The 26,571-nt window shown below is 27.0% G+C and overlaps 1 protein-coding gene and 2 pseudogenes across 1 annotated transcript; 2 read left to right on the top strand and 1 right to left on the bottom strand.

Annotated features, from left to right (window-relative positions):
* Nucleotides 1-12,492: 12,492 nt before the first annotated feature.
* LOC137822863 (calmodulin-like protein 2) lies at nt 12,493-13,254 on the top strand. Its single transcript, XM_068627877.2, has one exon. It carries the CDS (start codon nt 12,598-12,600, stop codon nt 13,147-13,149), a length of 552 nt encoding a protein of 183 aa, XP_068483978.2. The 5' UTR covers nt 12,493-12,597; the 3' UTR covers nt 13,150-13,254.
* Nucleotides 13,255-16,873: 3,619 nt separating this feature from the next.
* On the bottom strand, nt 16,874-22,292 carry LOC137822264 (uncharacterized; annotated as a pseudogene).
* Nucleotides 22,293-22,312: 20 nt separating this feature from the next.
* LOC137822263 (uncharacterized) lies at nt 22,313-23,235 on the top strand (annotated as a pseudogene).
* Nucleotides 23,236-26,571: the final 3,336 nt, after the last annotated feature.

Genomic DNA, 26,571 nt, shown 5'->3' with positions numbered 1-26,571 from the left:
ATTTTCACAATAAATACTTATATTAAAACTCCAACACAAGTTAATTATATAATTCTCAATACTATTTAAGAAAAGATTAAATATTTTTTTTATCTCTATATTATAACATGGAATTGATTTTCGTTCTTACTCCAAACTATAGATCATCTAGGAACTTGTAATCTGAAAATAATTGTAATAAGTTTTTGTGTATGTGAAATGTTTGTTAATTTTTTTCAAATATGGTTAGTTTTTTTAAAAAAAATCATTGTGATGTCCATTATAACTACTTTCAATGGATTGATGAGGTGAAACCTCAAATTGAACTAGTTTTATATACATAACGAGTCATTTCAAACATTTACATACTATAAACACCTTAATGGTTTAAAATTTGGAACATTAAAAAAAAAAAATTGACCCTTAAGAAAAATGTAGACAAAAATATTTAATAATCACATTTTACAAACTCTAAAGCAAAAAAAACATATTTCAATTTCATAGCGTCACAATGTGAAAATCTTGTGATAAAAAATCAAAATAAAAACTTTTGACATTATAGGCTTGGACACCATTCTCACATAATTTTACATTACATAAATGATATTGTTCCTGCTAGGGAGATGGGACCTAAAGAACTATTAAAGTCTTCGTCTCCTTCCTTCGGTCGAGCAGGTTGTTGGATGATGAACTGGGGTCCTTCTCGTCTTCGTGCTTCTTCTTCGGCACTCGGTCTCGGGCGAACACCAAATGGAGGGTACCTGTGGAAGACACTTCGACGCTCAAGTCAGTAAAGCGGGTGATCAGTATTCGGGTAGGTGCACAGTAACAAATGGCATACCTTTCTCCTTGGGATGTGTGTTATTTATATTATTTTAATGGGCTTACCTTATTGGGCCTAATTAGTGGAGTGGATCTCACTAAGGGTTGCATTACCTAATCCTTAATGACGAATTAGCTTCACTGACATTGGTTTGAGCGTTAATGGTTGTACGTGTCGGCCGGCCAGGCCGACTGTGGCGATTTCCCTCGTCTCGGCCAAGTCTCTTAGGTCTCGACCAGGCTTCCCCGGTCCCGGTCATCTCGGCCAAGTTTTCATGGTCTCGACCAAGTCTCTTAAGTCTCGGTCAGGTTTCCCTGATCTCGGGCAGCTAGGTGGGTCTCGGTCTCACCCATACCAGTACAAATATATTTTTTTATCTTCATTTTATAAAGAATATTGTTTATGGTGGGTGTTTGTCATATATTTCTTTGCTTAGGTTGCCACACAAAATTAACACTTGCGCTAGCTAGATGTAAACAATGCATTTCTTCAAAGTGACTTAAATGAGGATGTGTAAATGATTCCTCGTCTATGTATGAATACTCCTAAAGCAGATTATGTGTGTAAAATAACAAAGTGATTATATGGTTTAAAGTAAGTAAGTAGACAATGTTCTGTCAAGTTATCATATTCTCTTTAAAATATAGGTTTTCTGTGATCAAGTTTTGATCATTTTTAGTTTATAAAAAAAACCGATAATGTTTTCACTACCTTGCTTATATACATGGATGATATAACTCTTAAAGGAAGCTCAATATTTGATATTCAACATGTAACACGTGATTTAGATAAAGTCTTCAAAGTGAAAGACTTTGAAAAACTCAAAATACTTTATTGGTTATAAAATTGCCCATTGCAACAAAGGAAATCATGTTTTTCAGGAAAATATGTCCTCGATGTTCTTGTTGATGTTGACAAAAAAAAACCTTGTTCTACTCACATGATTAAAGACATAAAACAATGTTTGAACGAGAAATACCTCTACAAGACATCATTTCATATCAACGTCTTATCGATACACTTTTATAGTTCACCAATACAAGTCCTGATATAAGTTATTCTTCAGTTCTTAAGTCAATTCTTTTATGTTCCTACTTTGATCATTTCCATGCACTTATCGGATTGTACAATATATTAAAAATGCTCCCGAACAAGATTTATTCTTTCTTGATAATTTTGATTTACAATTTAAGGATTTTAAAAATTCAAATTGGGTCTGTTTCTAAAAACTATATGCTTTACAATTATCTTGATATTAAAACTCAATTATCAATTATTATATATTGTGACAATGAATCAACAAAATAGATTACTCAAAATTATTTGAAGTCAAACTTATTTTTGTTGCTACTTATATCTAAACATCAGCAATATATGTAGATATTTTTACCAAACTTCTCCTCGAACCTAGAAGCTTTAATACCATTGTCTCAAAACTAGGAATGCTGAATATTTATGGTACAACGGTTATTAAGTTTTCACTAATTTCTATTTTATTGTTCTCGCCTTTTTTTCTGCTAATTGAATGCCTAATTAATAGACTTCATTTTTCATTTTACCTATTCTTCGCACGAGTTTATCTCTCCCTCTTTCCTGTCATATCCTTATTGGATTTTACAATTTATTTCATTTTACGTCATTCTCATTCTATTTGCTTATATTGCAAAAATTGTCTATACACAACAACCATCCAATAAGATTATCTTTAAACTATTTTTCAATATGAGATGAAGTTTACCTAACCTCCTTTATTGGAGTTATGATAGGTGAACCTAATTTTGTAATCCCTCACTTACATCATTATATTAATATTTAGAGAATTTTAATTACAGTATTGAAAAATTAAAGTTAGGATGATATCTAATCAAAAGTAGGCATAAATAAAAGAATGACACAAGAAATATAATTAAGCCCATGTTATTTTCACTATTAAAAAATTTAAATAATATATATATCAAAATAATTTTCTGCTGCATCATAAAAGTTGAGTAGTTGTGTGTTTCAGGGGTAGGTGAAGACATCGTGGGAGGTTTGAAATGGATCACATCACATGACCAGCAAAAGTAGTTGACTCTTAAGAGATTTTGAAAACATGGGAAAAAGTGGTGGGGGATATCTATGAAGAAAAAAGAAAGTTACATTATCTATAACTATGGGATTCATTATTATAATAGTTTTTTTTATGTAATTTTTCTCTTATTTTACCTCTATTTAATATATTTAATATATTTTACCTTTATTTTTAATATATTTTATTTTATTAGTATAATGAAATATTTTGTCTAATTCATATGAATTATTTAAAAATAAAATAAATTTATTTTTTCTTTTTTTAAATTAATATTAATATACCATTTTTATACACAAATTAATTTCTTCACTTTTTCTTTAATTTTTTTTATTTTAAAGAAAAAATAAATAATTGGTAGTTAAAACTTTGGTAGCTAATTAGATATCAATTTAGAAACTATTTAACCATAATAAAAACTAATTTATAAACTAAAATTTATTTTAGTCTCTAAAATGGTCTTTAATTTAGTTACTATAGCAACTAATTATTTTGGTCTCTAAAATTGGTTTTTATTTCATGATTTTCTTGTAGTGTATTATTTGATAAAGTCATTATTCTTTTGTATCTACCTACCATCAAGTCAATCATAATTTTAACGTTAACATCATCACTGAGAACAAAATTTTCAATGGAATAAAAGGAAAAAACTTGAAGAAGAGAAACTTAAACTATTGATTAATTAATTCATCATTTTTTTTTTACATATTAATTTTTATTTTTCAGTTTCAACGAATCCAAAATTAGTTGAGTAAAAGATAAAAATGTAAATATACAATATACCTGTATTTCTTTTAGTTTAAATAATAATTTTTACAATTTTACTTTTAACTATCTCCATTACATTATTTATATACTTTATCTTTCTTTTTTCCGTCTTCATGATTTATTTAATAAATTTATTTTACCAAAATATTATTTTCTCAAGAAAAAATAGCAAGTTTGTTGCCAAGATGTTCTTACGGATTATTTTATTTTATTGTAGAACTCAATAATAGTTATTGATGGCTATTATTTATTAAACCGGTGATATTGATATTTTACGTGAGACCTCGTGAGCGTGACCACATTCAATTTCCATGGATGGAAACTTGTTCTTGTTTATTCCATAAATAAATAATGAATCACAGGTTAACGTAACAAAGACGATGACGACTCAACCAACAATATCCAACAGCAAAAAATATAAAATTGATTGATAATGTCCGTCAATTGAAAATATAATAAAATAAGTGAAACATGAAAACATTGCATAAACAAATGTTTGGAGAAAAATATGCTGTGAACATGCTGAATTTTTTTATTGTTGGTACGTGAGACGTGTTAAATTTAAAATTGAAGATTAATTAAAATAAGAATATTTAAATATAAAGAATGTGTATGATTAATTGCAAAATCACTAAAATTTAACGTCAGATGCAAAATGTCCGAGTTTATATAAGGATTCGCATGATTCATTTTAAAAACAAATTAAATAAATAAATAAAATATAGTATATCAAGCATATTGTGTTATAATATAGATGATAGTTCATTGAGAAATTAAGTCATATTTAAAATTTACTTTTAAGAGTAAACAATAATTTTAAGTAAACAATAGTTTGTACATACACTAGCTACATAGGACCGATAATCACACTGTCACTGACATAGACATTGATACGACATTGATACGACATGGACGTAGAAATACATATAATCTTTAAAATGTAAGATACGAAGACATAAATGTATATATTATATAATTATGAATTATATAAATTGACAATAAATATTTATGTGTACAAATATGTTTTCAGATTATTTTTTGGAATAGAAACATGTCTTTCATGACTAGTTCACAAAGATTTGTTTCTTATTTTTATAATAATAATAATAAATTATACAATAAATTTAAATTTTTAGAAAATTAATGAATTTTAAAAAAAAAATTGTGTTAAAACTGTACTATAATTATCACAAATCTAACTAATATTTTTTGAATTTCACAATTCACGGATACTTGTCATACGAGATACATTATTTAAGAGGAATGTCAAAGCTTCATAGCTGATTAGTCTCACTCGTAAATAAAGGAAGCGTATAAGTACAATAATTTATGTTTATTTTAAATTTTGATAAAATGAATTTTGAATAATAAATATTATATTGGAGAACTGTATTTTAAAATAGTAGTTGAATTTTATTTTATCTCAGAAAATCATTTATGTACAAAGAAAAAACTACGGCAAACATTATGTTTTGCGTTTAGATTCTAGATCTAATTAGAACTAATGTCAAAATATACATGTCCCTTTTTGTAATTAACTGAAAAAAAATCCTATTATTGATGTTAAGAATAATAAATATAAAAATTATTTTTTTCACAAATTAAAATTTCAATTAATACCACCGTGTAAGATATTTTAAATATGAATTTTTTAAATGTTTATATCCTTCTTGATTTTTTATTTTTTTTCTTTCTTGCAATTCTTGTAGATGCTCAATCTTGAACATTTTCAAAGGTTTAAAGGAAGTTTTTTTAAAAATTTACCATTTTCGTCTGTGAAAAAAATACAAAAGTGTGATGAAATGAGTTTCTACTAAAAATCTCGAACTTTATGAACTAAAAGTTAAAAACACTAATCCACCATTGTAGTAAAGACGTATTCATTGATATTGTTACATGTATATGTGGTTATATAAAAAATTTATTTATTATAAAAAAATCACTATATAGAAATCAATTTTAGAAATAAAAATAATTAGTTGTTACAATGACTAAATTCAAATATATTTTAGAGACTAAAAAATTTATTAATTTCTATTATAGATAAATAGTTTCGAAATTGGTATCTAATTAGCTACCAAATTTGGTAGTTAATTAAATACCAAATTTGGTAGAAAAAACTTGGTACATAATTAGATACCAAATTATAAACTAATTTAGAAACCAAAATTTTTGTTAATTTCTAAAATGGTCTCTAATTTAGTCAATATAACAATTAATTATTTTTTGTTTCTAGCTGATAAAAAAAATATATTTTTTTCTTTCTAAAATTAGTTTCTATTCAATAATTTGTTTTAGTGATTCATAACAAGTTTTTAAATATAAAGGTGTTAGGTTAGTTTTTCTTCTATTTTAATTATTTGCTAATTGTTAAATATAAATATTTAGGTTTGAGAATTTAAATCTTAGAATAAACTTCCATAATATTGGGACAAGAAGTTTAAGTTTCAAAAGAAACATGAAGATCTATTATGATATTAGATGTCAAGTTTTACATTACTAATGATGGAAATGGTTCAGAACTACGAAATAGTGGTTTTAGAGGCTTTGACTTTTGCAGCTAACGAAGTTTTAGGTTCACAACTTAATGTTCAAAGTCTATGTTAATGTTTTCATGAGGTCTTCTCTTTTTACACTAATTATCTATTAATCAATATAAACAAATTTAACATTCTACATCGAATCAACATTATTTCTAAAATAATTGTAAAGTCTTGCATTTGTCGAAAATTATAAGTTGTATGTAACATTAATTTTGTGGAGGGTTAATTTGGTTTTTCTTCTGTTGACTTAATTATAGTATAAAACCATATATAGGAGTGTATAGTCTATGAGGGTTTAAGTTTTTTTTTTTAAAAAAATAAAATAATTATGTGAATTTAAGTTTGTGTGTAAGAATGAGATTTGTTCTCACTTCTAACTTAAAAAAAATCAATTGTTTGTAATTTTATATATATATATATATTGTTTATCTTACTCATCTTCATAAAAAAAATTGCTTGATTTTGTATTCAATATGAGACTCTCAACTCTACATTTAAATTTCTCACACTAATTCATACAGTTGTTTTTTTCTTCTTTCATTCTCAATTTTTCTCATCCCTTCAAGTTTTAAAAAATAGTTTCCTCTTTCTCCTTCAATCATCTCTTTCCAAAAAATTTAAGTTAGTTAAGGGATAATTGAATGTTGTTTGAATAAGTTCTTTTCCTTCATATTTATTTCATAGTTTCATTTACCTTTTCATTGAGAAAGATTGTATTCGAAGTGTGAAAAAAGGGTTTTAGTGGAAAAAAAAATGTACCTGTAGTTAGATGCTTTGTTGGATAGGATTTTGAGTTCTTAAGATGATTTATAGAGTTTTGTTGTTTTCTCTTCATCCATCTCTTCAACCTCATTGTATACAAAAATTCAAAGTAAGGGAAATTAATTTTTCCTAAATTTCATACTAATTTATAAATAAATTAATTATTTAAGTTATATAAAACGAGTTTTATTGTTCGTGATAAGTGAAATTAAAGATTTTTATTGTTGTTAGCTACACCATGAGTTGAATTTTAGAAAATAATCAATGAGTTTGATATTGGTAATGTTCTTAAAATTTTAGTAATTGTATTTTTTTTTTATTGATTTGTTGTTATATGTTAGTAATTTATGAGGGAAATTGTTTTGGTCTAAAATTAAATTTTCAATGGAGAATTGAATTTTTGAGTTATAAGTACAAATTTACCCATATTTTAGTTTAATTGGTGTATGTGAATTATGATGCTATCAGGTATAACTTTTACCTGTGATAAGTGAAAAATGATTTTGGGATTGATTTAGATACTCTAAGTTTGATTTTGTGTGATTTAGACAAAGTTTTATAATCCATTTTTTTTTTTTAACTTGTCATATTGAATTGTATTTGGTTTGAAAACAAAAGTGAACTTATTGGAATCCGCTGAATGGAATTTCTAAATACAAGTTGATTATTATCAAGTCTTATGATTTAAAGTGTTGTTTTTGTATAATGTTTGAATTTTTATTCAGTGTGTTTATAAATTTTATATTTTATGGCTAAAGTTGTCTTGTTTAGTGAAAATAAACTATTGAATGAAATGAGTTAAAATTTAATGGATTCATAACTAACTATTGAATGAAATGAGTTAAAATTTATTGGATTCATAACAACCTATTGAATGAAACGAGTTAAAATTTAATGGACTGATGATTATTAAATGATGTTTGTTAGAGAGATAAGACATTTGTATACATGTATGGTGTAAGAATTAAAAAATTAAATAAATGAATGGAATATTCAAGTTTTTTTTCTGATGACTTGAATTATGTAAATAAAAATACCAAGCAGTAAAATTTCAATAAATGATTATTATATAATAAAAATTCACCAAAAAAAGTATGCAAAAGTTATTTAGCATGTATGAAATTATATATTAGTTATATATTGGTAATACGATTTGTTTAAATTCAATGTAATCTTTTGGGAATTTGTATAATCACTACAAGAAAATCATCAACTAAATTAGAGATAATTTCAGAAACTAAAAAATAATTGATTTCTAAATTAGTTTTTATTATTGTAAAATAGTTTCTAAATTGGTATCTAATTAGCTACCAAAATTTTAACTACCAAATTATTTGGTAGCAAAAACCTTGGTAGCTAATTAGATACTAATTTAGAAACCATTTAACAATAATATAAATTAATTTAGAAATCAAAAATTTATTTAGTCCCTAAAATGGTTTCTAATTTAGTCACAATAATAACTAAATATTTTTTGTCTCTAAAATTAGTTTCTATTTCATGATTTTCTTGTAGTGAATCTTTCGATATTATTATTATAAATAATTTGAATAATTTATATAAATTATGTTATTATTTTTAGCTTTGTTTGTGATTATTCGTAAAAGCAACACTCGAAGTTCACGAGCAATAAGAGTACTAGTATCCTATTCTAGTTTTGGAATATTCAAATTCCAACTTTTGAAAACCATGTATTGTAGGTGTATATTTTATATAGAATGATTAAGATTTTTTGTGTCCCTCTTTTATTTATCCCTATCAGTGTCTTTTTGAAAAAATAAAAATAGTTGTTTTGTGAAGAGATTTTGACCTATTTGGTGTAAGTTAAACCTGAAGAATAGTAGTTTTTGTGTTGAATGGGTGGTTTTAACCTAAAAAAAGTGTGTAGTCAAAGGAGAACTATAGCTTCTGACTGCGAACTCTTGGAAGTAGCTGAGTTACTTAAATGCCAACGCTAACTTCAATTGTTTGTTTGTTATTGGTTGGTTCGCAAATTCATTTTGGAGAGTTCAATACATTTATAAAAATAAATTCGTTATTCAATATCAAATTTATATAGGCAAATATATTATTAAAATGTATATTTATTGCTGTTTTAATGGAGTAAAATCTGATTAAATAATTTGTGCAATTAAAAAAGTTATTGGTATTTTTTTTCATATAGCGTTCTTCTTTCAAGGAATTCATATAACTTATTAAATACACTATTTTACAAAATTTGTACCCGTAACAATCGATCTATATGCATGACATCCGTATTTGAAAAAAATAATTAGAGAGGTGGAAATAAAAGTAATAGATAGGAAAATAAACGAATTTAAAACAATTGATGGAGATCCACATCGATTAGAGGTTATAGTCTTTCATTGTATATAAGTGGGTGCAATTCTCAGCCTCATGAACCAGTTTTATGAGATTGAGTTAGACTTAAAGTCGACTTTGTAATATGTTATCACAAATTATCATTTTAAGATACGAAAGGAGTTAGGCACGAGTGCATATATATAAAAAGAAATAATATTTTTTGTTAAATAAAATTGTCAGAAAAGATTGCAGATTTTTTCATATTTATTTTCTTTTTGTGTTTTTACTTTCTTATTTCTTTTTTGTTTTTATTCATTATCTTGTTGTATTTGTTCCATGTGCTTTCAGCCTTTATAGCACGCGGGCCCGTAGTTTAGTAATTTAAGAAAGATTACGGAAACTTTAATTTTACCAAACTTAGCTGGTAAAAGCATTGACTTATTGGTTGAATAAGTCTTTAATTGAATTATGCGAAAATAATAGACACATAATTAAATATTTTAAGTTTCATCAAACAAATGTTATTAATTTATATATATTTTTTCTTTAAATATTATGTTTTTTTTATAAAAACTTTTAGGATTAATTTTTTTTTCATACAAACATATAAGTTGTTTTTTATGTATAGATTTTGTATAAATGGTTTGCTTATGTTAGACTCAAATTTTCACCATTTTCATAATGACTTATTCACTTATAAATACAAAAAAAATACTTTCAGTTTTTTGGAAGTCAAAACAGCTTACATCTAAAAAATACCTACAGATTTGTATAGTTGAAAAGTTTTTTTTATGTAAAAAAAATACTCAATCCTTATATAATTTTTTAAAAAATAACTTTCAAATTGTATAATTTGAAAGTAAAGAAAAATTTTAGATTACACAATTTAAAAGTTAAAATTTTTTTAGATTGGATAAGTCATTTTTTACTTTCATATTCTGCAATATAGATATTTTTTTCATGAAAAAATATATATAATCTGAAAATTATTTTTAAAAAAAGAATAAAATAGATTTCTTTTATATTTATGAAAGTGCAGAAGGAGATTATGGGGATGAAAAAGAAATTTCCCTTATCTTTTTTTAGAATATAGTATTTGCCCGGCCCATTCCAGTTTGGATATACTGTCAAAAAGTACTATATACACCTATAATTTTAAGTTTCGAACCTATGATTTATTTTTTAAAACTGTTTTGCAAAAATTACATTGAAAGAAACCTGGTAACGTGAATGGTTTTTAAACATTAGGAAGACATCATAAGAAACATGCAAAGCCAATTAAAAAAGTATCAAAATGACTTGAGATGATTTAAGATTATATTTGGCAATATATTTTGATTTTTTTATTAGTTAAAAACCTTCTTCTAACTTATGAATAATATCTAAATAAGTTATAACATTTTCTGAGACGTTATTTTAATTCATATTTTAAAGTGTTGTTTTGTAATTTTCTTTTTTCTTCATTTATTTTTGGTTTTTGTAATACTAATTAAATTATAATTTTACCACCTAAAAAAAGTTAAATTTAATTACAATTTATGATTGGCAGAACAGTTGTTATACCTAATGCATTTGGAAAATGAACACACGTTTTTAAAGTAATATCTCTCATCTTTACAAAAACTGATAAGACAAGTTGAAAATGATAATTATATATTGTAAATTGTTTTAATTTTATTTGATATGAAATTTCCAATAAAATTTTATTGTCACACTAAGACATACTTCTAAGATTAAATTTTTGTAAATAATTTAAAATTGTTGAATAAAGTAATACGATAAACTCAATAAATGTTATTTTAATAAGTTTAATATTATATTATAAGTAATTTTAAATTTAATTTATCTTTATAGAATCGGTTAAAGAAAATCTATTTACTTATGAAAGTGGATCTGATATATGAACAAAATAAAAATAGTACACGTAATGTGGGTTAGAGAAATCATGCAGGAAGAAGGGCAACGAATATTTAAAAATTAAATTTAAAATTAATTGGTACAGCAACAAAACGCGGTTTCTGCACATAATTAAACTACATTAAAAATTGTTGTACCAAAGTATCTTTTTCAAAAGTTTGATTCGATCTAGGCCTAATATTATAAATTATATTACGGAGAATTGCAAAACATTAATTAATTTGAGTGTCTTCAAGGAAGCTGCTAACCCAACAAGTGGATTTTGTTGTATAATAAGAATATTTTTCCACATGAAAAGAACTACTCATTATGTGAAAAAAATTTAATTAGCTATTATAAAAAATAATTAATTTCATTGATAGTAATAAATGTTTTAAATTTATATTTTTTTTAATTATCACTGTCCTTAAAATTTTTCTACCTCTTTTAATTGTTTATCATTACACTCTCTCTTTTTAATCATGCATATACATTTTAGTCTAAAACTAGTTAGTTATATACATAAAAATGTAGGTATATTAATTAAAAAACCACAAGTGAAAGTGAAGCAAATGGTATTTAAAGGAAAGTGCGTGACCTTTTTCAATTAGGTAGAAGAAAGTAACACCAATTAAGTTATAGCTTTGTGGGAAGTGTGGCTCCAAGAAACTTACCTATATAAAACATATGGAAAATAAAGTAAAATTAGGATGTATACAAATATATTGTAGGGTTTCTAGGAAAACAAGAACCTCAATTATATAGCTTAATTAGTGTTGGTTTATTTATTTAAATAGGAAAATAAAAACAAGGGCAATGTTAAACTACTTGTTGTAATAAGGTCTTTATTAAAATTTAAGATTTTATTAAAAAATTAACATTAAATTTAATTCAACTTTATAAAAACTTTATAAAATTAGAAAAATTTGCATATATTTATATATTATAAAATATTTTTATTTCTAATCATTATAAGATATCTAAAAACACCTTTATATACTATAAAATATTTTTATTTATAAGCAACATAAAATATTCAACTACACTTTATATATTATCAATTATTTTTATCTTTATTCCATCTGAAATATTTATCTATCTTAATGAAAGATATATGTAATTGCTCAATAAACTTGACATGCCTTTAGTACAGTGAACCAAAATTTAGAATACATAACTAAAAATATATATATTATCTTGAGTGCAATCAATTTGCATGCCAGCTGCATCGAACTGTATATTGTATTGAATGATTATTGTTATATAATATGATTGATGATTTGCACCATAGAATGGCACATGAGTGATTTGGTATTGAAAGAAGGGTGTAATGTGATGGATCTCACTATAAAAGAGATGTGATAACAAGGTTAAGCTATGTACCAAAACTTGAGTGATCATAAATCATAACACAGTAAAATACTTGTGCTGTTGTTGGTAGTGTATTGACTCAAATGGGGATAGCAGAAGTGTGCTCCAGGTTCCTGGGGGACTTTTTCCAAGCATTCAAATGCTCCCCACAGAGCTCAGTGTCTTATCACCAAGATCACAATCATCATGCATGCAAATCTGAGAGGATGGTGAAACTTGATGAGAAGATGATTGGTGCCCTTGTTACTGTTTTTGGGATGGAAAGCAATGGAAGAATAAAGAAGGAAAGTGCAAGGGAGGTGGTGGAGAAGCTTGGTTTAATGTGTGATAGGGGTTCAACAGGGTTTGAGCTAGGTGAGGGTGGGTTAATGGATGATGATGAAGTGCCTGTGGAAGAGGTGCTTGGTGAGTTGGAGGTCATTTCAAAGCGCAGTGAGGTGTTGCATGAAGCCTTCAAAATCTTTGATGAGGATGGAGATGGATACATAGATGCAATGGAGTTGAAGAGGGTGCTTGATTGCTTGGGTTTGGACCAGGGTTGGGATATGAATGCCATTGAGAAGATGGTGAAGGTGGCAGATTTGAACTTTGATGGCAAGGTTGATTTTGATGAGTTTGAATTGATGATGGGGTAGCAGTTAAGAAAATAATAAATTTTTATATTTAGAATGATTATTCAGCACCCAATTGTATATTAATTAACTCATTCATTCCAATCCATTTTGCAATTCTTGAGTTCACTCATTTCTCTGTTTCTTCTGTATAACCATATAAATGTGCATAAACTCTATGGGTAATGATAGTTTTACATCATCATTTATTTCCACAATTTGAAGTTTTGATTCCTTACAAAGTGATCGAGAGACTATTTAAGTTAACCTAAGAAAATAATCCATCGAGATAATATTGCTAGGTCAAATAATTGTTCATTTTGGAATTTAAAATTTTAATCTTAAAAATATTTTATTAGATTGTGAAAATATATATACAAATTATCATTAATTTTAATTTTTAAATAATATAAGACTATTAGATGTGTCAAAACAAAAATTTTACAAAAATCAAATTTCCCATTTAAAATGAGTGAATTTCTTAACAGATTTAAAATAATTTATATCAATATACAATTTATTCATAAAGAACATATCCCCATACACAATTTTAATTTGCTTAAGCGACTTACTCGCCACTGAATCTCATGATTCCTGCCAGGTGTTTAGCACATGAACTGGTATTTTGGATCTAACACAATAATAAGAATGAAGAAAAATAATAGTATACCAATTTTATTCATTTCATCGTGTATTGTTTTATATTCCATTTTATTTTCTATTATTAATAATTATGTAAATATTATAATCTTTGGTCGATTCATACATGTCAAAAGAAAAAAAAAATCTTTAGATACTATATATCTTATTAATGCTTTTTTAGCTATTTTATAGAATTCATTTTTTTCCCATGCTACGAAGTTGAAACTCTAATTAAGAGTAGTATAAAAATACTTAAGAAACTGTATTAGGTTCTATTCAAAATATTATTACATCAAGTATGGTAATTTTGTATGGGACAATTATTTGGCTTGCTATCATCAATGGCCAACTCATCACTAATACTCATCACTAATACTAGGTTGATAAACACATTGTAATTTACATGCTTTTATAGTTGTACTGGCATGGCTGACTAACATGCTGACGTATCTCGGGACACCTTGACTGAAACGACCGAGACACCATGCACGGCCAGATCGACCGACAGGTATTACCATTAACGCTCAAACTAAGGTCAGTGAAGCTAAACTATCATTATGAATTAGGTAATGCAACCATAAGTGTGATATATTACACTAATCAGACCCAATGAGGTAAGCCCATTAAAATAATATAAATAGCACACATTCCAAGGAGTAAGGTACGTCATTATTGCTGTACACCTATCCGAGTACCGAACACCCTTTACTTACTTAAGTGTCGGAGTGCCTTCTGCAGGTACCTCCCCCATCTAGCATTCACTCAAGACTGAGAGTCAAAGGAGTAACACGAAGACGAGAATGATCCCAATGAAGCCCTAACAACCTTCCCGAAGGAAGGAGGAAGACGAAGACTTCAATAGTTCTCTAGCTCCCATCTCCCTAACAGGAACAATAGTTATCAATAATTATTAGATGATAAATATGAGCTTATATAATATTTTAGATTTGGAATTGTAACTACTTTTTCCTTATCAGTTATAACTAATAATTGTTCTATCCGTTTCTATGTTATTTTTTAGCTTTTTATGTGTTATATAAATATAGTAACTAACAATTCTTGATTAATAAAATATATCATTTTCTTTTTTTCTTTTATCTTTTTTCTCTATCCCCTGTTTGCTTCCGTGAATGTATTCTTCACAAGCAAAGAAGTGAGGAGATGTAACTATTTGGATCTAGGGTTTTGTGGGGGAAGAGAAGAAGAGAATATACCTTTAAACAATAAATATATTCTTCCCTCAAAATGAAGAAATATAGAGGGAAAACCATGTCAGCATCCCTTATTTTCAAGTTTACCCTCATGTATTCTAATTTTTCACATGATCACAACGCTTCATTTTAATGTATTAGTATTTAAATTTTTTTATTGTACAATGTTTAATATATATATATATATTATTTAAATTGAAGAAAATAATCATCTTAAATTTTAAGGAAGTTTAAGTTTGTTTATTATTTTTATAAAATACAAATTATGTAAATAATGATAAATCAGTGTAAAAAAATATGGTTAAATAAAATCTTCCATTTAAAGAAATTATTTGATGTTATGTTTTTATTTAATTTTTTCTTGTGTTTATATTAATATATTTCTATGTATAGCTATTATGTTTATGACTTATAATTTATTTGATTATAATTTTTTATAATTTTTTTTCTATTGTTAATTACGTTATATTTTTGTTGTTGTAGTATTTTTTTATTTTTGATTACTATAGGATTTTTAATATTAAAAAATAATATATTTTTTATTGATATAAGATTTGATTTATTTTTCAATTTTATAGCACGTGTTTAATATTTTAAATAAATTACTTGAAGTTCTTTTTTATTTAATTTGTTGAATATATATATTTTTTTCTAATTATAATTTTTAAATTATACATAATTATATTTAACATATATTTTTTTTCTGATTATAAGTTTTAACTCTACGAAATATGTAAAAGTTGTTCATTTATTTTTAAAGAAAACAAGTCATTTTATTATTAATTTTTTTAATAGGCAAGGGTAAATTTATAAAGTAACATTTTACACCTTAAAAAAAAATTAAAATTCCCTCACAACCATTACATCACTCACAAATTCTCATAAACTTTCTTCACACATCCGCTCTAACATACCCTAATCCAAACACCCTCACTTTCTTCACACTTTCATCTAACATCCTCACATATCCACTCCCTCAAATCCCCAAACATTTATCATCTCTCTCAACTTCAAAAATTAAGTGTGAGTCCTTTTTCAGTCATTCAACCAAGCATTTTCTTTCAAATTCCATTTTTCTCCATTTCTTCTTCAATGGTTCAGAAAAACCACTTATGCCATCCAAGAACCTCTCTCCGCAACGTCATTAAACATGTAACTTTCTCAATTCACTTTGGATCTAAGAAGTCAACCATTTCCCCCAAAAGTGTAAGTGTGTGTAATGATGCAAGAAAGAAGAAGAAGAAAGTTTCATGTTTTCAACAAAAAGAACTCTTTAATTCTTCTTAGGTATGCACATTCTCTTCTTCACTTTACCTAACTTCTTTTTGAAACATGTCAATGTTGTGTGAGATGTCACAGAAGTGCCAAAAAGAAGTGACAAAAAGAAGCGGTAGTTGAATCTATATAAAGGATTGGAAAGAGAAAGAAGAAGAAAACAAAAGATTGAAAATATAGGGAGCGAAGAAAGTTGTGGAAACCCGTGAAGGAAATTGAAACAAGCATTGGTTCGTTCATTTGTCTGGGTTGGAGAAGACCAAAGCCACCCTCAATGAGAAGTTTTAGTCTCTTACTCGATGTACCCGGTGAATATAACCAAACAATAATAATAACTGTGCCGACATGTTCATTTATCATGGGTCTTGGACATGGGGAACTTCCAAGGATGGAAACAAACTATGAATGTTGTGGATATAACTACCCAAACTAGCATTGTGAGAGAAAGTGCTCTACGAGTGTTGTACTATTTGTCTATTAGAGTAATTTATTAATCTTACATTGTATACTTCATCTACAATTTCTTTTTTCATGTCTATAATATATTTTTCCCACTTTTTGTTTTCTACTAACACGTTGAAGTCCAAATCAATGGCATACCATCTTAACAACCTACTTTTTTAAAGATCATTTCGTTGTCCCATTTTTGTTTTTCTTCTTCTCTGCAACAAATCTAATACATATATCTCAATTATAGCATTAAACTTAAATACATATTAATTACTGCTTTTATGATCATTTGATATTTATTATTTGTTTTGATTTTCTTCTGCATATCATCATTCTTTAGTTTTTTTTTTAGTCTTCTCAATGGATATTCTCCCCTCTCATTGAATTTTCTCTCTCTTAGTAGAGTTGTTTTGTAATTTGATAACATAAAATCTATATCTTCTCAATATTGCACTACATTATAATTCAAACCTTTTTAATTTTTTTGCTTTGCTTTATACTAAATTATAAAAAGTTATGGAAAGTGATAATTTCTCATACTCTAATTCATCTTTGCAACCACCACATACTAATGTTTTTTAATCATACTCTAATTCAAATTTGAACAGTAAAATTAGTATGTAAAATGTTTAATTTTTTATTTATTTTTTGTACTATCTTATTTTTTGTTTATAATTTTCTTTATAAAAATCTGATTTTTTTTACGTTGTGGAACATAATTTAATGGGAAGTCTTTTAAAATTATTGTGTAAACCAGAATAAACATCTATACCTATATATAAAGGGGATTCCTCTTCTAACTGCCATATAATATTATTTCAATTTTATTCTTAGATTTATATTTTATTTCATTATTTTAAAAATTTAAAAATATATTATTTCATTTTTTTAACAGTTTTAAATGTATAACAGAAATATATAACAGAAGAGATAACATTATTTTTAAAAATCAAAATTAAATATATCTTTTTTCTCCCATTATTTTCTCTCATCAAATGATCTTTTCGTTTTCATATTCAAATTCATATTCAAAATATGAGAAGTCATTCTTACATTCCACGACCACGAACCCAGGAACCCAACCAGTAAGTGTTGTCTTTCAATTATAAAATAGAAGATGAAATTGCAAATAGAAGATGAAATTGCAATGTATGAATTTACTTTTATTTTTTATTTATTGATAATAATATTATTCTTATTGTGCTAATACATAAAACATTGAAAGGGAAAGAACGTACCGCTGCAATTGTCAGGTTGAGTGCCATGGCGGTAATGGATTCCGCCTCAACGTCGAGTGTGGAACGGATGACCGTAGTAACGAAGTCGGCGATTTTGATTGACTCACCGCAGACATAGGCAAGGAGAGAGTTGTTCGATGGGCCACCGGTGTAGAATTGTGGGAGAGTGGATTCATAATGGTAGTTGATTTTCAATTACAAGGATTCCATTTAGAAACTGTTGCCACTGTAAAATCCTTCAGGTTTCAAATTTTTTCAAACTTTTTAAATTTGAAACTTTTCAAAATTTTAAATTTTCAAAATTTTTAAATTTTAAATTTGCGAAATTTTTAAATTTCAAAAAATTTCAATTTTTCAAAATTTCAAACCCTAAAGTAAAACACTTCAAAAAATTTAAAATTTAAATTTTAAAAATTCTTAAATTTTCAAAAATTTAAATTTTTTAAACCCAAAAAATCTTTAAATTTTAAAATTTCGAAATTTTCATATTTCAGAATTTTCAAATTTCGAAATTTTGAATTTTAAATTTTTTTAAATTTGCAAATTTTAAAATTTAAATATAAACTGAAGGCTTTATAAACCCATCAAATATCTTTTTCGTTTTCTATTTTCTTATTCAAAATATTAGTCGTAATTTTGTTTCAAGAACCACGAAATCAAATCAACCAGTAAGTAGTGTTTTTCAATGGCTTATACACAGTTGACTCTTGCAAATTTGTAAGTATCTATACCTATATATCTATATCTATACCTATATATAAAGGGGATTCCTTTTCTAACTGCCATATAATATTATTTCAATTTTATTCTTAGATTTATATTTTATTTCATTATTTTAAAAATTTAAAAATATATTATTTCATTTTTTTAACAGTTTTAAATGTATAACAGAAATATATAACAGAAGAGATAACATTATTTTTAAAAATCAAAATTAAATATATCTTTTTCTCCCATTATTTTCTCTCATCAAACTATCTTTTCGTTTTCATATTCAAATTCATATTCAAAATATGAGAAGTCATTCTTACATTCCACGACCACGAACCCAGGAACCCAACCAGTAAGTGTTGTCTTTCAATTATAAAATAGAAGATGAAATTGCAAAAAGAAGATGAAATTGCAATGTATGAATTTACTTTTATTTTTTATTTATTGATAATAATATTATTCTTATTGTGCTAATACATAAAACATTGAAAGGGAAAGAATGTACCGCTGCAATTGTCAGGTTGAGTGCCATGGCGGTAATGGATTCCGACTCAACGTCGAGTGTGGAACGGATGACCGTAGTAACGAAGTCGGCGATTTTGATTAACTCACCGCAGACATAGGCAAGGAGAGAGTTGTTCGATGGGCCACCGGTGTAGGATTGTGGGAGAGTGGATTCATAATGGTAGTTGATTTTCAATTACAAGGATTCCATTTAGAAACTGTTGCCACTGTAAAATCCTTCAGGTTTCAATTTTTTTCAAACTTTTTAAATTTGAAACTTTTCAAAATTTTAAATTTTAAATTTTAAATTTTCAAAATTTTTAAATTTTAAATTTGCGAAATTTTTAAATTTCAAAAAATTTCAACTTTTCAAAATTTCAAACCCTAAAGTAAAACACTTCAAAAAATTTAAAATTTAAATTTTAAAAATTCTTAAATTTTCAAAAATTTTAAATTTTTTAAACCCAAAAAATCTTTAAATTTTAAAATTTCGAAATTTTCATATTTCAGAATTTTCAAATTTCGAAATTTTGAATTTTAAATTTTTTTAAATTTTCAAATTTTCAAATTTAAATATAAACGGAAGGCTTTATAAACCCATCAAATATCTTTTTCGTTTTCTATTTTCTTATTCAAAATATTAGTCGTAATTTTATTTCAAGAACCACGAAATCAAATCAACCAGTAAGTAGTGTTTTTCAATGGCTTCTACACAGTTGACTCTTGCAAATTCGTAAGTATGTATATAATTATTGTTTTGTGTTTCTTATAATAATTACCAAAACCATTCCATTAACAAGATTCTCCATTTTTTGTTTCGTGAACATTTATAACTCTCTCAAATTAATCTTTTGGTCTCATTACCTTTTCTCTCTCTTATTTTCTCTCTATTCTTTGTATCTCTTTTCTTCCTAAATCTCTTTTAATTTTATTATATGCGATTTGCAGTTTGAAGAACTTTCACGCGTTATGGTCTGGGATTTGCAAGCTATTGTGGGATGCACCATTGCCCTAGCCACCACTATGGACAACCCGAATCTCATTCTTTCTCAAGGTTTTTGTGCTGAACAAGATGACCTACTTTGTGATTTTCGGAAATTCTTATAAACCAAAACGGTGCTTAATGAATTGGAAGAGATTTACAAACCTTTCTACCCTCATGTTCATAACAACCCTCATCCCATCATTTCATGTTTCCAACCTATCCCTCATAAAAATGTCAAAGAACTCAAACTATCAAATTGCACGACACGGAAGCATCTAAATGCAGAAGAAGGTAAGTCATTCATCCAACTGAAATTGAAAATTGATGGTACATGTATAATTTTGTTTTGTTACATTAAAAGTCAACCTGTTATGTAATATCATCAAGAATGAGGGTGGTGAAGCATATGACCGCGGCAGACACAAATAGGGTAGTTTTGAATTTAAATTTTGGGCGATTTTGGTATTCACTCTCTTATCTCCCCAGAGTCAACTTTTCCTATCCATGTTACAAAGACTCATGGGAATGTGGAAAAATCATAAACCAATGAATGGTGACACTTTACTCCAGATGATGACGTTTGTGTTTTGGGATTATTATTTTACAATCACATGGTGATGAGTGTGCATTTGTCCATTGGAAATAATGAAGAAGATGAGAAGACCAAACTTTTGGTTAAATGGAACAGTAATGTTGAAAGAGAGGGTGAAAAAGGTGAATGATGTTTGCTCTGAATTGTTTTGTATTTTATTTTCACTTTTACTAATAATGTGTAAATAATAATATTATTTATTCAATTTTACTATTAAACATAATTATATAAAAATAAAAAATGCGGATACACAAGCACTCACGTGCCTGTGTTCCCGCTAGTTATAGATAAAAAAAATTCATTAGTAAAATTATTATATATTGTTAATTTATATAATAATTTTACATAAATTAGTAAAATTTCTGTCGTGTTATGTTTAATTCTTGAATATGTTTCATATATTATATTTTATTATGTCATAAATATTAAACATGTAACTTTCTTAATTCATGTTAGATTTAAAAACTGCACCCTTTTTCCCAAAAGTGTAACTGTGTAATGATGCAGGAAAGAAGAAGAAGAATAAAAAGAAAGTTTCATGCTTTCAACAAAAAGAACTCTTTCATTCTTCTTAGGCATGCACATTTCTTCTTCACTTTACTGAAATTCTTTGTTACACTTTTTATGATTATATGTTATTTATAATTATATTTATTCGTCTCTCATTTCTCCTCTATGTTATCTGCAAATTTGTTCTTTTCTTTACAAAAATTTTCTTCCGTATCTTCGTGCATTTTTTTTCATCTCTTACTCATTATCCCTAGGTGTGTTTTCGTGTCAATATTATGTGAGTACACACTTTTTTCACTTTTTAAAATTTACAATTATTAATTATTATTTTTAAATGGGTGATTTTTTTAGTCTTTGTATTTTCTTTTAAATCTTTGTTTGTTCAAAATCTATAAACATTGATTAATTGTTGATAAAATAAAAGAAATGTGTAAAAAAAAAGAAGTCCACCAGTTACCTTCATCTCCAGTGAAGTCCACAAACTCATCTGCACTATCATCAATCACATAATCTCCCATAAACCACTCCACACAAAATTTCTGAATGTATAGTGCTCAAAACATCTATGATCTCATATGACTGCTAAATTTTTTCCCAATCAAGCTTCCTGACAGGATCAATTTTTGATGGCAAGCATGAGGGTGCTCCAGTTGAGCATGTATTTGTAGCTCGGAATAACTTCCAATAAATGCACATTGCTGCTCCTCACAACTACGTTTATTCTCATCAAGATGCATTCGAGCTTTATCAACTATAATCCACCCATAAACATCACCTATGCACAAGGGACAACTCAACTTGTATAGACGATCAGATACCACTAACTCACTATTTGCCATGGAATTTGCATCGGACATTTTTGTTCTTTTAAAATGATCTAAACAATTTGAGTGCAATTGACTTGTGTCACATAAAAAAGACGACACCCTTATCATAAGATGAACACTGAAGGAGCACTCTGTTATGAGAACTTCCATGCATATGGGACAAATTACATCTTCCCAACTGGTTTCCATATCCTCCATGCGGATCAAACTAGACATTTCTATATCAACCCCAACTGGTATCGGATATGGATACCAGTTGCAAACATGTAATCTGTCCCATATGCATGGTAGTTCCTCATAACAGTGTGCTTTTTCATCTTATGATAAGGGGTGTCGTCCTTTTGTATGTGACACAAGTCAATTGCATCAATTGCACTCAAATTGTTTAGATCGTTTTAAAAGAACAAAAATGTCCAATGCAAATTCCATGGTAAATAGTGAGTCAATGGTATCTGATTTTCAATACAAGTTAAGTTGTCCCTTGTGCAAAGGTGATGTTTATGGATGGATTATAGTTGATAAAGCTCGGGTGCATCTTGATGAGAAGAATCGTAGTTGTGAGGAGCAACAATGTACATTTATTGGAAGTTATTTCTAGCTACAAAAACATGCTCAATTGGAGCACCCCCATGCTTGCCATCGAAAATTGATCCTGCCAGGCAGCTTGATTGGGAAAATTTTCAGTAGTCATCTGAGATCGTAGATGTTTTGAGCACTATACATTCAGAAATTCCGCGTGGAGTGGTTTTGGAAGATTATGTGATTGATGATAGTGCAGATGAGTTTGAGAACTTCACTGGAGATGAAGGTAACTGGTGGACCTCCTGTATTTTGTGTCATGCCTTCAATAACTTTAGAAGTTCTAGAAATCGAAAAAGGGCAAGAGCTGGTGATCCTAGTAGGAGTAATCGCCCTTTAAGTTCTGATACTTCAATTGTTGATGAAAGTTCTATAGAGTATGGCGAGTTTAGGCTAGACGAGATTGATGATGACTTTAGTACAATTGACCCCTTGAGGGGTGGCATTCGTTTTCGCAGGTGGGTACGTAGTATTGTTCCATCTTATTTGATCAAATGTTGACTCCCTATTCAATATATTTTGTTATTGAAAATGAATTGATTTATGATGATAGATGGAGCAAATAGTATTTGGAAAGAAGGATTGAGCTGATTTCATGGTGATACTAAATTCGTATAAGCATGTTTAAGTATTTGCTCTCTATTATAATTTATGTTGTTAATGGTATATATATTTACATTTAATTTTTCATTCAAGATATGGTAGGTAGAAACATGTGAATGGATCACAATGAAGACACCACAGATGGTGTATCATATAGTGATCATCTTACTCCAGCTGAAAGGCGATTTCTACATCAGACACAGAGAGTTGAGCTTCAAAGACTAGCAAAGATGGCGAGCAAGTCTCATCGAGATAGAATTCATGAGTTCAATCAATATCTGGCTAACCTCAATCAGCATTATGATATTCCCAAAATAGGGTCTGGTTAAGGAAACTCTGTCGTTTTAATCTTCATTCTACTAAATGTTTTGTACTGTTAAATTTGATTAACCTTTTCCAATTTAAGAAATTAAGAATGACTGTGTATATTAGTTTGAACCAACGTATATTATTTGTAGTTAAAGTTGAAAATATAATTTGTTTTCTATTTTGTGATAGTATTTTTCATGGTATGCTATCTAAATAGAAATTAACATAAAATATTAAATATTATGACGGCTATAACAGTAGTTATCGTGTAAACGCTGAGCATCAAGATCCTAAACCTTCCTAAAAAATGAATCAATTTTTTTTATATAAGGATTTTTTTTAACTACCATATTATTTTATCCTAATGTTTATGTTTTATATATGAGAGAAGATATTTGTTATTTTATAACTTCTTTAGTTTTAAAATTTAAAATTTAAATTTTGAATCTTAATTTTTGAATTTTAAATTTTAAATTATGAATTATGAATTATGGAGTAATTATAAACATAATTCAAAATTACAGTCGTCTTAAATTTGATTCTTAATTCACGGAGTAGTTTTGAAATAGTCATCTTTTTATCATCTCTCTCAACTTCAAAAATTAAGTGAGAGTCCTTTTTGAGTTATTCAACCAAACATTTTCTTTCAAATCTTATTTTTCTCCATTTCTTATTCAACTAAATACTTACGTCATCCAAAAACTTCTCTCCGCAACGTCATTAAACATGTAACTTTCTCAATTCACTTTGGATCTAAGAAATCAACCATTTCCCCAAAAGTGTAAGTGTGTGTAATGATGCAGTAAAGAAGAAGAAGAAAGTTTCATGTTTTCAACAAAAGAAACTCTTTAATTCTTCTTAGGTATGCATATTCTCTTCTTCACTTCACCTAACTTCTTTTTGAAACATGTCAATGTTGTGTGAGATGTCACAGAAGTGCCAAAAACAAGTGCCAAAAAGAAGTGACAAAAAGAAGCGGTAGTTGAATCTATATAAATGATTGGAAAGAGAAAGAAGAAGAAAACAAAAGATTGAACATATATGAAACGAAGAAAGTCGTGGAGACTCGTGAAGGAAACCGAAACAAGCATTGATTCATTCATCTGTCTAGGTTGGAGAAGACCAAAGTCACTCTCAATAAGAAGTTTAGTCTCTTACACTCCATGTACTCGGTGAATATAACCAAACAATAATAATGACTGTGCCGACATGTTCATTTATCATGGGTTGGAATGGGGAACTTCCACGAATGGAAACAAACTATGAATGTCGTGGATATAACTTCTCAAACTAGCATTGTGGGAGGAAGTGCTCTACGAGGTATTTGTCTATTAGAGTAGTTTATTAATCTTACATTGTATACTTTTTTTTGTGTCTCTTAATTCATAACATTTTAGTTATGAGACTAGTTTTTTCAACACATGAAAGTGTAGTCATCAAGTGCTGCTTCTTCCTTTTTTTTTTAATTTCTTGAAAAGATATTAGTAAATTATCTAATTCTATTTTATAACATCTAATAACATTTAATTTATTATTGAGTTATTCCATCATTATAAATTAATAATTAATTTAAAATTTAAAATACTTAGTAGTTAAAATCTTATAGTTAATATTATATATTAATTTAAAAATTATTTTATAAATATTTATTGATAATATAAATTATTTTAAATAGTATTAATTTTTTAATTTATAAAATAATATCTAACTTAATTAATATAATATTTAATTATTTTTATCTTTAAATTAATTATTATTTAACTTTTTTTATGAAAAAATTGTTGACAAAAATTAAATAGTAAATCAACAATGGTAAAACCGAGAAGCTTGTCATCCTCATAAAGAGGAGTTTATGTGACCAGTGGTACAAATACTTCACCAGATCTCTTCTTCAAATGAAACGGGCTGAGATCATGTTCTTCAAATTTCTCCATCAAACAAAAATAACTCTATCGTTTCAATCCCAACTTAATTTTTCTCAGTTGAAAGTAATTTAATTTATAAACTAATTATTCTAATTTCCTTGAAACCAAAGTTAACTACATCAAGTTGATGATTTGGATAATCACTAATATAAAAATGTCTTTACACAATAGTTTTTAAAGGATGATTTTATAATCATAATCTATGTATATATAGTTTATAATTTTTAATTATAGATTATGGTTACACAATTATATTTTCTATTAATTATTATAGGCAATATTTATGTAAATAATTGTTGTTTATAATTTAGGTGATCCTAAAATATTTTTTTCAATTTTTTTTTCTTTGTTATTGTTGATAATCCAATAATTGGTATTGTCTATGAGACAAGAAAAGAAATTCAAAAAGATAAAGAAATGAATACTAAGTTTGATGTTGAGAAATTTTTTAGAGCGAATGACTTAGGGTTGTGGAAATTCAAGATGGTGGATAGAGGTCTAATAAAGGAACAAAGGTTGTAGAAGAGTTCAAAATCTTCAATAGTGACGCACAACAGTGGCGACGAGTAGAACATGAACAACAATTTTGAAGTTAGGAACCCACTCATTCAAAATTGAAAATGGAGAAAAACCCATCAAGAAACACACAAAAATATGAAAAATAACATAAAAAATAATAAGGAAGACACATTACAAGGAATGAGAGTAGTGAGAGTAAAGAGAGGTCGGAAAGAAGACATTAATGAGAATCGCGAAGAAAAAAGCCTAAAAGACAAAATGACTTAGTGAAAAATAAAAAAATCATATAGACGATAATTATAACCTAATAATCGTATTTTTATGGTAGACACATGTATAGACAACGATTGTCTAAAAAATCATAATTTATAATAGTCATTATGGACAACAATTGTTTTTTCAAACCGTAATTTATATGTTATATTTTAAAATAGACAACTATTATAATTAGAATTATAATTAGGACTGGACAAAAAATCAACTTTTGTAATTTGCTTTATTTCTGAACTGCTCTAATCCATTAAAAATCTATTTATTTAAATCCAGTTTTTAGTTTTATCCTCATT

The sequence above is a fragment of the Phaseolus vulgaris genome, chromosome 9 (assembly GCF_051622355.1).
Source record: "Phaseolus vulgaris cultivar YP4 chromosome 9, ASM5162235v1, whole genome shotgun sequence".
In the NCBI taxonomy this organism is placed as follows: Eukaryota; Viridiplantae; Streptophyta; class Magnoliopsida; order Fabales; family Fabaceae; genus Phaseolus; species Phaseolus vulgaris.
This window is presented reverse-complemented; position numbering and strand designations above follow the sequence as displayed.